At 37.6% G+C, this 18,229-nt stretch overlaps 1 protein-coding gene across 4 annotated transcripts in view; it reads right to left on the bottom strand.

Annotated features, from left to right (window-relative positions):
• Positions 1-1,125: 1,125 nt before the first annotated feature.
• Positions 1,126-18,229, bottom strand: part of LOC144605533 (lamina-associated polypeptide 2, isoforms beta/delta/epsilon/gamma-like) — a 31,795-nt gene continuing 14,691 nt past the window's right edge. For all 4 annotated transcript variants that reach the window (XM_078420914.1, XM_078420915.1, XM_078420913.1 and 1 more), the window contains exons 2-7: positions 14,352-14,472; positions 12,785-12,910; positions 9,829-9,864; positions 7,193-7,272; positions 5,507-5,574; positions 1,126-5,357 (exon numbers count right to left, since the gene is read on the bottom strand). In XM_078420914.1, coding sequence (XP_078277040.1) covers positions 5,018-5,357; positions 5,507-5,574; positions 7,193-7,272; positions 9,829-9,864; positions 12,785-12,910; positions 14,352-14,472 — 771 coding nt within the window. In that variant the 3' untranslated portion in view covers positions 1,126-5,017. The remainder of the gene's footprint in view (positions 5,358-5,506; positions 5,575-7,192; positions 7,273-9,828; positions 9,865-12,784; positions 12,911-14,351; positions 14,473-18,229) is intronic.

The raw sequence follows: 18,229 nt of genomic DNA, 5'->3' as shown, positions 1-18,229 counted from the left end.
GCATGGTGGCACAGAGGGAAACACATGAAACAAAATGGAGGGGAAAAAAATTGTATTTGATTTTTGTATATACTGGAGGTGCTATATGAATGAGTGAATGATACTAAAGTATAATGTAAGACTAAAGTATCGTTAATTCATATATGGCAGATGATATTCTATCAATATGGAGGTTGGTTGACAACAAAAATCAAAAAAGGTAAAAGCTATGTATCTACGGAAGTGGCGGCGCTGCCCTGCAGCTGCGGCTCGCCGGCAGTCTGTTTGTCTTTCTTCTTTCTTTGTCTATTTGTTACTGTTAGATGTATGAAATAGCCTATCTTTAGCTGTGTATATGTGGGGGGTGGTGGGGGGAAACCTTTAAAAAAATCTCTTCCTCAACGGAGATACGACCCTTTCCGAGTCGTATCTCCGTTTGTGCTAAAAAAAAACGAAAAAAAACGCGGGGCCTTCCATCGCCCGCGGGGCCTTCCATCGCCCGGTGCGGCTCGGCCGCTGGACTTAACAGTGCCCGGTGCGGCTCGGCCGCGGGGCCTTCCATCGACCGGTACGGCCGTGGGACGGTTCAGTGCCAGGTGCGGCTCGGCCGCGGGGCCTTCCATCGCCCGGTGCGGCTCGGCCGCGGGACCTAACATCGCCCGGCGCGGCCGCGGGACTTTACATCGCTGGTGCGGCTCGGCCGCGGGGCCTTCCATCGCCTGGCGCGGCTCGGCCGCGGGACTTAGCTGCGCACGGTACGGCCGCGGGGCCTTCCATCGCCCGGCTCGGCCGCGGGATGTTTCAGCGCCCGGTGCGGCTCGACCGCGGGGACTTGGGCGTGGGGAAGAGAGCGGAAGTTTTGTTGCCTCCATCACAGTGAGGGGGTGTTTGGAGTCACTGTGATGGATGTTTGTGTTGGGGTTATGTGTCTTGTGTTTTTTTTTGTTGTTTTTTTGTGTGTGACTGCTGGTAACGTAATTTCGTTCGATACCTCGGTACCGAATGACAAATAAAGCTCTGTATTCTGTATTCTGTACTGGTTGAGGTCAGATAGTCTATCCCTGTTTAAGCTACATGATTAGATGCCCACCCACACACACAACGAAGATGCAGTTTAAATATTCAAATTTTATTTAAATTTGGATAAGAAACTTTAATAAGGCACATTCAAGACAGAGCTGGTGATAGCATTGCAAAGGTTCCCAAACAGAGCTCTTTAGAGAGAAACACCATCATATGAAAACAATGCAGAACATTTCAAATGTAACCTGTCGGCCAAATAGACGAAAGTAATTGCAAATTTAGATCCCAATTGTCGACTCAATTGTTCAGGAGAACAGACCCAACCCCATTAAGAAATACATCAACGGAGATCCCGACAAAATTATCCCTGGGTAACGGTTCATTGGCAACTCAAAATTATTCAGAAACCAGCAACAATTGTAGAAAAATGAACACAATAAAGTGGTGTTTCGTAACATTTCAAACATGTATCAAATGGAAGCCGAATACTCCATGATGAATACCAACATGATGAATTCAACAGTATCCAAAGGCACAAATTAATCACAACAATTTTCCCACCCACTTTTAAACCCATTCTTCAAATTCCTGTTGCCCAAATATCAAAAGGGACACAAATGCCTTTTTTCATATCCGCAAATTATTGAAAAAGTATCGATTCTTGTTCTCTAACAAGACACTGACCTTTCAAAAACGATGCATGTTTAGATTTTTCCCAAAATGAGCAATTTCACAAAAATCGAGTTTTTGTAGGTCTGCAAGAGTTGGATGCACCTAGTCCGTGGTTCAGATTTGAGAAGTATCTGTACACATTTTGTAAGTGTCAGCCCCAGTGCTTTACTGAAGTAAAATTCATGAATGCAAAGCATTTTAAGACTGTACGTGCATGAACTTTGTATATCATTACTCAAGCATAGATATAGAAAATAGACTACCCTACTCCTTACTGAGTTTTAACATTATTGAGGATCATAGCCCAATATAATAATGAAAATCTTATGTCAGCTTTTCAGAAATTGAAACCTATCTGGATATTTAATTGTTTTTCTTCGAAAGAACTGTATTTGCAACAGTCACCTAAGCCTGTTTTCTTGTATATCAGCTAAAAACTATTTAAATAAGTTTATGTGTAGACAAATTTCCAATTAAAATTCATCAGGATTCAATACATAAAAGAAACAAGCACAGACAAAATCACATGCAATGTAAATAAGTGTAACAATATCAGGATTAGCTTCCAGATAGAAAACTTGCCATGTCCTAGCTCACAGTGCATTAGTTATACCATGCATCCTTAACGATTTTTTTGGAAACAGGTAACTAATGTTGGTGATACTCACTTCCTAATTTAAGGGAGATTTGATCAGTATATAAAGAACCCTTAAGTATTGTTGTGATTTCAAGCAACAAAGGCAGGCTTCACTGAATTTTAAAAAAATCTAATTTTAAGTAGATCTTGGAATGATACATTGAAAATGTCAAGTTCTACCACCTTACTACCAATATGGACATACTGTTATGAATATTTTAACTTATTTTCACGATGGAAAAAAATATAAACTTAACTTGTAGAAAACCTTTGTCCACTTACAGCTATAAAGGAAACAGCTATAAAACAGGAAAGACAGCCAGATAAATTGGAATTTGAGTAATTAAAGCTGGAGGTTCCACAAGTTTTAAATCTTAGCTTACTAATATCAAATACATAGTCTGCAAAAAATGTACTGAATTTTACATCTTTAGCTTAATAAACAAAAGTTAATATGTTGTGCTCATGAGGTTATGAACATTAAATATTAAAATATGCATAAAGTATTTAATAATTTGATAAGTCCACCATTTCTGGTAAACCTTGCATCTCTGCACTTCATGTGACCGTGTATGTACCATTATTAAAAACCACAAAAAAAAAACCCACCACAAAATAGCTTGTAAACACATAAATGCCCTCAACAATCATGACATTTGACAATATCTAATCTTTTGGGATGCATAAGCTCAAGACATCAGGCTGGCTAATGTTGATACCTTGACAAAACTTGGATTTCTTGAAACATGCAACCTCAAGGTGGTGAATAGTCCATGTATTTGCTTTTGACTTGGATGTGTTAACAGGACACTTAATGGAAACTTGCACTCTCTCACTTCATATATTCAGATAGTGAGACATGGGACAATTGACTCCTTCTGTGCTGCGACTTTGTACAATTCAGCGATGTTGCAGCCAAGCATCTACTATTACATGGCCATCTTTGAAATGGGGCATAAACAGAGTCTGGGCAATAATGCTTTGCTCACTGCGCTGTGGTATAGTGCTCAGATCAATAAACCCATTGCAGTAACACATCTCCTGCCTATGTCTTATTTTCACTCACTTATCTCACCATTGGGCAATTCTGATGCTATTAACATCCAAGTAGTTTGGTAATTATTCCGTAGGGATTTGACCCCGGGCTTGAAAATGCTCACTGCACTAATAAAGAATGGGGCAGGAGAGGGAAGAGAGATCTACAGCTCACGAGATAGAAACATATATGTTCTCTTTACCAGCTGACAGACAAGCAAAGAGGTAGAAAACCTGTAAAATAAAAGCACATTCTGAATTGTGATTCCAGTGTTTTTAAGAAATGCAAGTGGAGAAACTGTTCAGCTGCTGTTATTATGATACAGGTCCATCACCGATTTTCCGGCACACTTGGTTCGAGAGCCTTGCCGTATTATCCGTTTTTCTGGGCCAACAGAGGTCACGGCCTTGGTGGGGCTGAGATACCGGCCCACGAAGTCGGCCATGGATGTCAGCTATGGGAACAGTTCTGGCCAGGCCGGAGTTCCAGAGCACTGGCTACAGGCAGCAAATTCCACCTGTGATCGGCTGCAGAAATCTGCTAGGGGAATGGATCTGCCGGTTTCGGCCAGACTTCCAGAGCCCTGACCGCAGGGGGAAGTTTTGACCCGTCGATTTGTGTGAAAGCCCCAATGAGGTTGAGATCAGCTGCTTCATCTGGCCTAGGTGCCACATTTTCGGGGGGACTTTGTCTGGATTAAGGGGGGGGGGGACCACCAGTTGCTGGAAAATTGGTGGTGGACCTGTAATTGGTAGATCGAGGGAAAATATATACACTGCTGACTATGAAGAATTTTTACCTTAACAGGCAATAACCTTTAACAAAAAGATGAGAAAATTAAAATTTGAACTAGTTTGGATATTTATTTATAAAATTGTATTGGATGCCAAAGTATTTCCAAACAAACCCAACTTTAATATCCTGGTTAAGACAATTACATGCATAAATTTAACAAAAAAAAACTTTTGAAAGACTAAAGTTTTGATAATTTAACCCTCTACACAAAAATAGTACATATCAAGCCAGTACTGATATTAAGCTACATATAGAAATGCTGTCCCCTATGTGTGTCATGCCAGCGGCGAAACACATGCAAAATTCAAAGTTTAAAAAGGCATCCTAGTTTCAAGACTTTCCTGTTAAAAAAAACACTAAATGACCAAGGCACCAAGTTAGGGATTTATAAGAATGGATGCAATATTAAATGGCGCAGTAGACAGATGTTATAACACAAGAGGAATTGTTAAACAATGTAATTGCCAAAGAATGAAATGGATATCTCTGTTCAGAGAAAAATGTAACTTGACCTATTATCTGGGCACTTTATGTTAATTAGATGATCAGGCAGATATCATACAACACATGTGCCCCCCCTCCCTCCCAATTCGGCATTTTTCTCTATATTCAGTTTGAACAAATTAGCCAAGTTTTCCTTTTCCTCCCCTTACAAATTCAACGGGTTTAACATTGTTTAATAAGGGAGAAATGGAAACGGGATGATGGAGGGAAGAAGACATATTTATTTCTGAGGTTTTTTTGTCCAGATGTACTGGCATATCTGGTTACTGTGATGGAGCCCTCATTTCCTGTTTTAAAGCAATGAAGCTCAATAGGGCTATGCTGCTTTAAACCAGCTGATACAGAGATTGTTGTAATTTTACCACACACGCCTACTCCACAATCACCTCTGCCTCACGGTCTGCTGTGGACGAAGTGTCAGGTTGCGGCTGAGACACTTGGTTGCTGGCGTTCTCCAGGAAATATGCAAAAGGATTCTCCTGATTACTTTCCATTGCTTGATAGACCAGAAAGAGGATTAATATCACAATGATGAACAGGAGGATCCGTAGCCACACTGGCACAAGACGTACTGGTTTGTTCTCCTTTGTACCCGGATAGCTGCTTTTCTCCTTATAGGCATTTCTCATCGAAGCCCGTGCCACCAGATCATCAAAATTATACTCAATTGGCCGACCTGCTGCTCCTTTGATTGGTCGACGCCGTGTTGCACTGTACATAGAAATAAAAGAATAGTTAGCTTCATTGCAGGATTTCTTTCCAGCGTTCTTTCCATGATAGCATGTATCTCCCCCCCATCCAACGCAGCAAATTAATAGGTATTTGGGATAATTAAGCTGAACAAAGGACAAATTTCTAACCTGATTCCTGATGGAGTGCTCATTTCAATTGGAAACATCGGAGTCAATACATCCCCTGTTTCATTTGCCTGAAATAAAAAATATTTATATTTATGTATTGATTTAATGCTTGTATTTCACTTGAACACTTGGATTTCAGTCTGAAGTAGGGTCTCGACCCAAAACGTCATATATTCCTTTTTTCCCCCAGAGATGCTGCCTGACCCGCTGAGTTACTCCAGCTTTTTGTGTCCGTCTTCGGTTTAAACCAGGATCTGCAGTTCATCCCTACTCACATGGATACAAGTCTGGGTTGCAACAGAAATAACAATACAATCCACTATATATTCAGTTTTATTTTTATATCGGCAAAAACAGAAATAACATTTTACACCTATTGAATGCATGCAAAGATTCTATTTATAAATTTTTCTCCTCTAAAGGAATGTATAATTTAGTATATTTAATGATTATTATTTTTAGTTAGTTTTAAATGGTCCTTTCTGGAAACTCTTAATTGGAAAGGGTGAACAGTTTGAAAAATTAATTTTTCAGATTTCTCGGCTAAACATTATATTGGAATTCTGCAATTGCTCTCTGCTATTAACAGAGACAATTGAAAGTGCTCACTCTAACTTGGGAATATTTCAAGGGGTCGCTATATATTTGGATGATATCACTTGTTAGATATTCTGAAAAGACAATTTCACCACATAATATCTCTGTCAACTGATATAAAATATAAATTAAATAGCCATCAGCATCAAATGTTATCATTTAAAAGGTTAGTAATTAAATGAACACTAAATGTGCAGTTAATTTCATAAATTGAAGTGAATTCTTTCAAAGATGAATAATGCAAACAGAACGTGGGAAGAGCTTAACTTTTACTCTGATGTGGATTGATGAGGAATGAGCTATTTATAGGCTGTCACTCACTTGCCCTCTGGAAACCAAATATAGCCAAGGACTTTCTTTGCTTGCTAATGCAAAAGCCATTACATGTACTAGTACCCAGCAGTCATTTCTGGAGTATTAAACCAATATTTTGCATGTAGATTCACTTATTTTCACTTAAACATTGTCGTGAAAATGGCATAAACGCTGGCTATATGCAAAAATGTTGAGTTATTATGGTGGATAGAATGTATTAATGGAATAGAAAAATAAAACATGTCAGAAGCACTGTGGATCTGCAAAAGCATTTCTGAATTTATTACTATCTCTTTATATTTTGCCACATTTGTCCCCAATATTAATTCTCAAGGACACAGATTTCTCAATCTAAATCATTTGAGGGAATTATCAGCATGAGTGATTCTGGCATTAATTTTTGCCAAATACGACTTCTTGCCCTTGATTCATCTGAATGACTTTTAATCCTTACTCGTTTTCAACTTTATAAACAGCTTGCTATCCAGATTTGTCCCTTCACTCCATATCCTTTGATTATAATCCTGATTATTCCAGAATTTAAGGCTTTTGAAAATATGTAATATTTTAAATAAAATGCAAAATAATCAGGGAGGAAAATAATATGTTTACCTTTCATAGTTTGTAAACAAAAAGAACTTTTTACTATGCTTCCATTCACATATTTTCTTCAGAGAAGTGATCAGTTTTAGAAATTGACAGACAATGCCAAGTGAAAGGCATCAATTTGTGAGCTGAACACATCCTAGATAATTGAACTACATACACAATTACCTGCATTTGTCTTGATTTGCTTGTACTACTTGTCTCTGTGAATGAGATTTTTGATGTACTGTGTCTTTGATATGAAGAATCTGAAGAGAGATGCATTGAAAACTAAATCTAAAACACGAAGTCTTAAAAAACTGGATAGGAGATATACAACTAGGAATTTATTCATATTGGCATCAGCTATACCATTCTAAAAAGAAACATTGAAATTCAGAATCTGTGCCATGCTTTCATCGCGCTACAACCATCGGGAAGAAGGTACAGGACTCTGAGAAAAATTACCTCCATTTTTTCCCAGTAACCATCACGCTCTTGAACATTGCACAACTATCTCAGTAACTCTGATCTACTATGAACTTCGTTTTGGTTACACTATGAACTATGGATTTACACTATTATAGTCTGGTTGCCTAGCAATACTGATGATCAATTTATCGTTTTACTGGTTATTTTATACTTGTGCGTGTTATTGCATTAATCAGCCCACAAAGCTGCAGCAACAATTTCAATGTTCCGTTGCCAGTACGGATGACAACTAAATTCTCTTGCAGCCTATGAAGTAATTTCTGATGTACTGTCTTGGAAATCATAACAGAAGTAAACAATTCTGCATTTTGAAATCAAAGCTCAAGGGTTCCTACCACCCTGGCCATTCCCTTTTCTTTTTTTCGCTTCTGAGAGAACACACAGGAGCTTGAAAGCTCGAGCATCCAGACTTAATATTTGCTTCTTCCCTACTGGTGTTAGACTTTTGATCCAATTACCTCGTTCACACCTCCTTCCCAGAGCTCCTGCCACATGGGCTTCACTGTATCTCATACACCTTTCCATTGTTGCACCTTATTTTTTTATATATACTATAGTTTAGCTTAGTTTATTGTCACGTGTATCGAGGTATTGTGAAAAACATTTGTTGCATGCTAACCAGTCAGCGGAAAGACAGCACATGATTACAATCAAGCCATCCACAGTGTACACATTAAAGGGATACATGTGAATAATGTTTAGTTCAAGATAAAGTCCAGTAAAGTCAGATCAAAGATAGTCTGAGGGTTTCCAATGAGGTAGATAGCAGCTCAGGACTGCTCTCTAGTTGTTGGTAGGATGGTTCAGTTGTCTGATTACTTCTGGGAAGAAACTGTGTGTAATTTTATTAATTATTACAGTATGTTTACTACCTACTTTGAGCTTCTAGTGCACATTATAATAAATAATCTGAATCCGAATCAAAGAATACTTATATGGGAATTGGGGGTCATGGTTTTCAGGTTCCTGTACTCTTTTCCCCAATAGTCATAGCACAATGAGAGCACGGTAATGATTCTGAATTTCAATCTTTATTTTTAGAATGGTATAGCTGATGGACAAAGTGAAAGAATTTAAGGTATTGCTTTGACTTATCAGAGGAATTAACTCGCATTTCAAATAAGTTAAATGGTTTCATAAAATAATGAAAGGTGGATTTCAGAAGAGCTAGGGAATATTTACATGCCAAGATCCCAAGCTATGGTCAAACTGATCAGAAAGATGACATGAAGCAAGCACAGAAGTTGGGAATATTAGGAGGTATTGATATCAAATGCAAATTGATGGTGGACTACCTAAATTACTCAAAGCAATACAAAAATTAATCACATTGTAAAAGGACATTATTTAGAGATCATAATTTCACAAATTAAACAAAAGTGGTTAAAAATCACTGGTATTAATCAAAATTAGGATCTCAATTTGCAGTGTCCCACATAAGGAAGAACAACAAAGCGATGAAATTCAAATTCTCTTAAATTCAAAACCTGGACCAAAATGCTTGTCCTTTTGTAGTTCTTTACACCCAACAGCAATAATGATCAATTATTTGCTGTTCTGGCACTCTCCATGTCTGCTTTTTTCCATTATGGTCTGTGCACAGCAAAGAGTCAAAAAGATGCAGCACATCCCCTAAAATGAATTATAAGAAAATAAAATGCACTATTCTGTTAGAATAGTGCATTTTATTTTCTTATAATTCATTTTAGGGGATGTGCGTGTTGAAATGTAAACTTCAAGGTACTGACTTCCACTAACAAACGGATCTTTAGGAGGCCCTACCTCAAAAAGGCGGTCAGCATCAAAGACCCATACTACCTTTGCCACATTGTCAATTTACTCCACCCATTGAAATTGGTGATCACCAGTTTCAATAACAACTTCTTTCTAACAACCACCAGGCTCTTGGAACATTACATAACACTTACCTCAGCTATAAACTATGGACTGTCTTTGGTTGCACTTAGAACTTTAGGTGTTTTTGCACTAGCATTGGGGTTATTCATTTATTGATTTTTTGCTTATTATACATTATCTATGTGTATTATGTTTTATAGGTCTGTTAAGTTGCTGCAAGTGGGAATGTCATGCAAGAATGTTCGGTTGTTGGTACAGATGGCAATTAAACATTCTCGAATTGACTAATGACTCGAAATATATCGTGCAGGGCAGTATGCTCCTTGTACCTCACTCAATTGTTTATGGTAACAATATCTTTTTAAATTTGGGGATAACCCGATTAAAAACAAAATAGTTGGGCTTAAATTGACAACGAACCTGAGGCAACAAAATACTTTGAGCTTATCCCAACAAAATACTTAACTACAACTTACCAATTTTGCTGTGTGTGGAGCCCTCAGGAGGAAAATCTGCAAGAGAGAATTATAATTCTGTAGAACATTCAATTTTGGAAACAAAAATCAAACATTTAGCAATCGGAGAATTGATGCCAGGAATTTGGACAGAATATTTGAATCATTTAAGAAGTGATCAAAATCATTGAATATTTGGGAGAAAGACACATTTATACAACATGTTGGACATATCACTCACGCCATAATCTCTAGTTTATGCAACGTACTTTACACTTGCTTACCCTCAGATGTTTATTACATTTTGGCAGCAACTGATGGATGCATTCGGTCAATTAATGTGCACTGGCAGTTTCTATCATTAGGCTGCATAGAGATTAACTGGTACATCCAATTTATCTACCGTTCGTTTTCTTAACCGATACAAGTTCAATTATACTTTACACTCAAATGTTACTCCACATAACATCATCCTACCAGGCAAGAATCCATTGCAAATATGTAGGCGATGGGATTTGATATGGAAATATAATACTAATTCAGAAAAGGTGTTTTTACTTTCAGGTGGAACACAAATAAAGTAAACCAGAATATAATGTGGGTAGAATTTTATTTTGTTTATAATAAAAAAATATTAATTTCCAGCTCCAAATAAGGTTCTTCTTCAAATAAATAATCTTATTTAATTTGTATAGCACCTCAAACAGAAATCATTCCAAGGTATCTAATGTGAGCATAACCATTCACGATTAACTCCACGAGGCAAAAAGGAGATACTATGAGATGACCAGCAGCTTTATCAAAGAATTATATGTGAAGGAGTAACTAAAACAAAATGTATAATAAACTTTCAGAAAATAATGCAAGTGATTAGCCCTTCAGTAACTGAAAGCGCAGCTTTGTGAATATCAAGATTAATGATAGTATTGACATTGCAAATGTCTGAAAGGGCTTAGGCTGGAGGCGATTATAGAAGTAGGAAGGTGTGAAGTCATGGAGATATCTGAAAGTAACTATGTGAATTTTAAAATGGAGGTTTTGCATAACTAGCAGCCAGCGTCACTTAACAAATGAGATGGGCAAATCATATTTTAACACGAGCTGCAGCAGAGGATTAGATATGACAAAGTAACACAAAGTCTGGTTCAGTTCAAGGGAAAGGGAATGTCGCTAGCTAGGAACTGAAGATGGTAGCTTTAGTAGATCCAGGCGTCAGCTGGAGGGAAGTTTTGCTCATCTAGTACTGGATGTCAGCAAGTTGTTTGATAATTTAGAGACTAAGAGAAGAGGGTTAATGAGAAATACGACAAATTAAATATTTTTTGTTAAATTATCATAGCATCTATGGAAGTTGGGTGTTCAGAGATGTCTCAGTCATATCGCTGATTTATTTAGTTTTTATTTTGAAATCTGAGGGAGATCAACAAACTTCAAATGTGCAGAGGCTACCTCTAATATCAAATTTAGATACATAAATACAATAACTGCATACAAAGCTTTTAAAAATGTTTAGTGCAAGGTTGTCAAATTCAAGCCCGACATAGAAACTGGAGTTCATGTTTGTCAGTCATCTATGTAAGCAATCACTGTATCTCTTTTTTTATTTACTGAAGTTGACTCACATTGCACTATATTTACTTGCGTGACACTGAAATCCAGAGAGGTACTCATCAGCCTGGTAATCTAAACTAGGTATTTAAGCCTTTCACAAATGTGCTTCTTCAACTTCCACAGAACAGGACCAACAAAGAATGCCTTAGGAACCAAAAACAGAACAACATATCTTATGGAATATGTATTTTTCTGGTAATTCCGGCATTCATTGCTATTCCCAAATCTTATTGGGAAGATGGTGGCACAGCAAGCCCACTATATGTAGGCAGTCAATCAAGCAACTTTAATGCAGAATATGGGGCTCACGTTGTCGACCTCCCCGTGGTGAGCCCCGTCAACTGACCTCAGTCAGGCAAACGACAACAAACAGAGACAGCAGAAGCAGCTTCATAACTTCTGTTGCTTCAAACGCAAGAAGAAGAATGCAGAATATTTGCGATTTAAATCATCTTATCCAATCCACACAAAAAATACTCAAGAATTTGGCATTGGTCTACGTCTATGTTTCTATGTTTCTATGGTCCTGGTTCATCGACAGGATTCTAGTCCAAGTCTGAATATTATGGGTTCAAGTCACATACCAGAAAGTAAGCCAACACCTCAGGGCATTATGGAGGGACCGCTGCACAGGCAATTTTTTTCACATTGACCTCCAAGGCAACAGAACACATTCAGCATGGCAGCAACAATTTGCTAATTGTCTTTTTTTAAAAGTGCACATTGCATTAAAAATGTGTTAAAACATAGCAAATGTAACTCAAGAATGCAATTTCTCCAAGGTGCAACGGCACGAGGAATGAATTATTAATTTGCAGACCACCATAGTGCAACAAATACCAATTTAACTGAAATACTTGAAAGCCGTCGCTCTGCTTCGGCAGGACATTGCCACCAAAAGGAGGAAAGACAAAAACAGATTTCTTAACAAAAATATTAAGTATGAGGCAAGAAAAGGCTTTACCTAATCTCCCCAGATTTTCTCTCTAAATGTCTCAACTGAAAGGAGTCAAATTAGAAACATTTACTGACCTTTCCATTTAGTATGATACCTAATCTGCTGTGCAATGCTATCTTTTCTACATTTTTATCTTTACATCCCAATCACAATTCCAAACAGGATATCAAAATGAAATATAACCATAAAGTGGAAGGAATACACAGCAAGCCAGCAGGATGGTATGCATCCAGGGCAAGAGTAAAATAGCATTTCAATTTAACGACATTCGATCACATTTAAAAAAAAAAAGTTAACTTGTACATCCATCCAAAGATGCTTTATGACCTGCTGGATAATGTAAACAGGAAACACGAAAACTAATAACTTTTAGTAATTTGCACACATTAAAAGTATAGATGATTTTACCTTCTTCCTCTTCACTATCTGAGTATTGTTCAACATCGCCAGTTCCATTTTGCTTGGGTGGAGGCACAGCTGGACCCTGTCCCATCAGCTTCAGGAGCTTCTTTTCATAAACTGCTCTGGTAGTGGCTACATGGAGTTAGAAAAGACAGCAAACATAAATAAAATGTGAAGATTAACGAGCTAAAAACAAACATTGCTAAAGTAGTATCTGAAAGAACGGCAGCAGGCAAGTGTAAATTCAAGGAAAGTGACAAGTTCTCGTTGATTTTTGATGCCTTTTAGGATGACGTTTCAATTATTAACGTGGAACAATAGGAAATTAATAAAAGACCAATGCAAGGGAAAAAAAGACATGCGTAATAAATTTAACTGTATGATACAAAAATAATCATCTGAACTTGTCATCTGCCTGTAGTGTAAGAATTCAATAGGTATAAACATTTATTAACTTTTAGTTCTATTCAGTTTTGAAATATTTGTTCAGAAATGGAGAAATAACAATTTGCCTTAATAGCATTTCCAATTTAGTAAAACAGCCTAAAAGTGTGCCATAAAGATGGAATCAGACAACACTTGACACACATTAAAAGGAAAGAAATATTAGAATAATTGACCAAACAAGGTCAAACAGACTTCAAGCAGAGGCACAAGGAATTGAAGATGCTGAAATCTTGAGCAAAACACAAAGTGCAGGAGGAACTCAGCAGGTCAGGTAGCATCTGCAGAAGGAACGGACGGATGACTTTTCTGGTTGGGACTCTTCAGTCGGAAGAAGGGTCCTGACCTGAAACATTGTCAATCCATTCCTGTCACAGTTGCTGCCTGACTAGCTGAGGTCCTCCAGCACTTTGTGTTTTGCTTAGACTTTAAGCAGAGCTCCAAATGTGAAGTGATTGGTTGGGAGGAGGAGTGTGGTGGTGGCGGAAAAGTAGTGCATAGCCTAGGTTCCATACAGTCAAAGGAATGGTTGACAATGGTAAAATTACAAAACTAGAAAGTAAAAAAACATTAATAACAACAAAGAGTTTGCTGCAGTTGTGCTCAAACATATGCGGTGCGGAAGAAAAGGGAGGTACATAGAATTCTTAGAATCTGCTATCCAACCCATCCAAAATGTTAATACATTGGCATTTGGCTAATTTTCTCAAGCTCCCTTTAAACTTACCAGGGCCTCAGCCATGCTTCCTTTAAATCACCAGGATCCTCATTCCCCATGCTCCCTTTAAACTCAGTTCACTGGAAAATTTATTCTGCTGTAACATCCGAAGTGACTTAAAAGTGCATTAAGTCTGAGTCTGAAGAAGGGTCTCGACCCGAAACGTCACCCATTCCTTCTCTCCCGAGATGCTGCCTGACCTGCTGAGTTACTCCAGCATTTTGTGAATAAAAGTGCATTGGTAAATTACCAGGACCAATATTCAATAGCCTGGAAAATCTGCCAATCTGGCACTACCAAAATCCCAAATTATAAATGTGTTTCATTGTACTATGACTGAGTGGTGCAGGTGTGCAGGGGAGAGGGAAACAGGGGTGGGGCAAGAAGAAAGACGTTCAATTTTAGACCTACCCACAATTGGACCAGGTGTAACTCCATGCTTCATGAGTTGCTCTTTCAACTCGTCATCGCTCAGCTGTGAGACATTCATATTTGTATAATTATCCTTGGTCTCTGTCAGTTTGGGCAGCTCCTGAGATGAAATTTTTTAAAAAGTGGAAAGTTTCTTATTACTTACAACAAATGATTTATAATATAATAGTCTTCAAAATAATCCAGATCAAAAACTGCTTTCCAACATGAAAATTGATTTGAGATGACAGCAATCTTGCATATAAGTTTTTTTTAATGTTGTTTAATTCAGCAGCAGAATCACCTTGTTTATGATGACCATTTATAATGCCCACTGTTGCAAACAAATTGTACAAAAATCACACACATTTGCATTTATTCATACAATTTATAAATAGAACCAGCCCAAAATTGTTAAAATTCAGCCTCAGGTTTGAAATTTATTTAATCTTAAAATGTATTCCATAAAGTAATTCAATAACTGTACAGCATATTAAAATAATGTATCACCAAATTATTAATTGATGCTAGAGGCGGTTTAACTTTTGATAAATTGTACCAAAAATTTAATTCAGCCATATTATTTAGTGTACATTATGCTATTGTAATTTGCAATTTCTATAAAATGGAGCATTTAGAAAAACAAATTGGTGCCTCATACGAAGTTAGAATTTTGCAGTGCTGAAAGAAGTCCACGGCTAGAAGAGATTGAAAACTTCCCAAGCAGTTGATGAGAATATTTCAGAATATATTGCATTCTTTATTGATAGAACAGCCCACATACTATACTTAAAGATACAAGGAAAACTTGTGGAGAAAAGGAATACACAAAATGCATTCAAAATATTAAAAAGTGATTTTTGGTGATAGTGCGATTTATAAAATTGGTAAATAAATAAAATAGAAAGAAAAACTGTATTGCACTGGATCTTCAAAATCGTCAAATTCACCGGAAGAACAAGCAAGCCAACATCGATGTCTTTTGCTCAGCCCATAATCACCTCTAAGGACATTTTTCTAATAGTGCACTTTTAGCACTGCCTGCATATGCAATTTATGTATAATCTATTTTTTCTGTGTGTTGTCTTATTCTACGTGCCTATGATGCTGCTGCAAGCAAGATTGTCATTGTACTTGGCCAGATGAGAATAAACGTAACTTCTACGAGGCCCTAGTTGCACCTGGTCAGCTACAGTAGGTGCGCAGCATTGTCTACAAGCCCAGCACCAGCCCATCTATTCTGGGCTCTGTCATGGTGAGAGTGGCCAAAGGCACAAAGTGCAACATCTTCAACGATTCTTGGAAATTCCTGGCCCACGACAGCTAAAAGTGAAGAGCATTTGGGATGGAATTGAGATGAATATATATATAAGAACCACACAGATGTCCTGCAGCAAGTGATAGAGGGCAGGGAATTCCTTACAAACTACCCAGCTGCCTGTCCCATCAGCCATCTACCATACCTGCAGTCTGCAGTTCCCATGTTGGCCACGTTAATCACTGCAGAGCCCACAAAATTGGACTGGAAGTACATCATCCTTCAGACTAAAGAACTGCCCATGACGATTCACACACATACGGCATTTATGTCCACACACAAAACATTGCTATGTCTGCAAAGCCAGCAGAATTTGACTGGCACCACACTGTAATTAAACACTCAGGTATGCATAATTACCATTTAAGAGACGGTTACTAAAATAACTATGCACCCTATGGTTCTGATAAATTGACATTGACTTATGAGATGAAACTTCAGTTAGTCACCTTCCAAACATTGGTATAGACAGGCAAAAAAAATTGTAGGCTTTTAAAAGGAACAAAAACATTAAATTTACAACAGTGAATTAATTATATTCAACAGCTTAAACTCACAAGTGGTATATTTTCACTAGATCAATCTGATGTAAGGATCAAATACAGAGAGAGAAATGAAATCAATAAATGAGATGAAAATCACTATGCTCCTTCTTATGGCTGATAAAAAAAAGGTGATTAACTTGAAGCATGCATTTCATATGCAGATTGGTGATTGGCAATCTTGCATCTGAAGATTTATGTCATAACATTAAGGATGACATTTACGACTTTAACGGCAAAGGCCTTTTGACAAGACCGAGGAAAAGGCAGCAGGTAAAACCAAAGAATGAAAGTGCTGATAGTTGCTGCTAAATTTACTCGGTATCATCTCCACTTGGAAGACGTATTTAAATGAAAAAAAAACCATTGTTTAGGCTCTGCTCAAGTAGTCTCTCAAAGGAACATGGACAGAAACTGTAAACATCCAGCATACTATGAAGGAGTTGGGCAATTAGCCGAGATGCTCCTCCCAAAAATACTTCCTTAGGTGTTGTGCCATAACTATTCAACTCTCCCACCGCAGTTCAACTAAAGCATAGTGTAGCTATAACACACACTTTTATTCTTTTATACAATAGGCTTATAAAACCTAGTATTCCAATATTTTTGAGCTGACAATTATTTCTCATGAAGAACTTGCATCTCTAGATTTTTGGGCTTCCATTACTCACAGCGGTAACATTTAGAAACTGCATTTCTTTTTAATCCAAAGTCAAGAATCAGCTATTAATGTTGCTTTGTAAAATATGCTCCATCTAAATTCTTATGAATAACTAAAAGTAATTTTGCAATACAAAGTCATGTATAAAAACGGTCAATAGTTGAGGCCTCATTAGGAATTCTTGCATTATGCCAATTTAAGCATCTGTCCATTATCCATTATTGTCATCACCTATTACTACTTAGCCATTCTCCTGATTAAACTGAACAGCATGTCCTCGATTCCACATTGAGGTTTGGTTAACAGTCTCTTTAGAATGACTTTAATCACCTGCATCACGAATTCCACATCAACAACATCCACAAACATTCCAATTCTGGACTTGCTTCAAAGAAAAACAAAGGATGAGAGGGGATCTTCTTGAAACATATAAACTTCTTAAGGGACTGGACAGGCTAGATGCAGGAAAAATATTCCCCATGTTGGGGGAGTCCAGAACCAGGGGTCACAGTTTACGAATAAGGGGTGGGCCATTCAGAACTGAGATCAGGAAAAGCTTTTTCACCCAAAGAGTTGTGAATCTGTGGAATTCTCTGCCACGGAAGGCAGTGAAGGCCAATTCACTGGATGTATTCAAGAGAGAGTTAAATATAGCTCTTAGGGCTAATGGAATCAAGGGAAATAGGGAGAAAGCAGGAATAGGGTACTGATTTTGGATGATCAACCATGATCATATTGACTAGTGGTGTTGGCTCGAAGGGCCGAATGGCCTACTCCTACACCTATTTTTTATGTTTCCAAAACATTTCTTGTCAGATATGGCTTTTAATAATCACTACCGGTTCTCCCTGATTAATTTAAATTTTTTGACTAAATTCTATCCTTATAGATTCCAGTAATTTTCCCGTTGATTCCCCAGTGATCCTCTCTCCTCTTTCTTAAATAGCGAACATATGCAACTATCCAAGCAGAAGGAACCATTACATTGAGAACGGAGGACACTTACAATGCTCTTGCCAGCAAGGAAACAAGCTATCTGGCCCTGGGTGCTTGTTATTCTTTTGTGTCATTATTTTGTTCAATATGTTAATATTCATGTTCACTTTGCTTATGTTAAGTTTGACGAAAGGCATTCATTCAATATTTGTCTCCCCAGGATACTACTTCCCTGCATAATAAATATTGTTGCAAAGTAATCTTTCCATATTGATTTTTTAAATAAAAATAGTACAGCATCACTGTTACGATAGAACATGGAAACGCACAGGATCTGTACAGGCCTTTAGGCCCATTATATATGCGCTGACCATCTGCTGTGCCTGGTCTGTATCTCTCTAATCCCTGTTGAATAGATGTC

The sequence above is a fragment of the Rhinoraja longicauda genome, chromosome 24 (assembly GCF_053455715.1).
Source record: "Rhinoraja longicauda isolate Sanriku21f chromosome 24, sRhiLon1.1, whole genome shotgun sequence".
Classification (NCBI taxonomy): Eukaryota; Metazoa; Chordata; class Chondrichthyes; order Rajiformes; family Arhynchobatidae; genus Rhinoraja; species Rhinoraja longicauda.
Note: the sequence above shows the minus strand (reverse complement) of the source record. Positions and strands in the feature narration are given on the sequence as shown.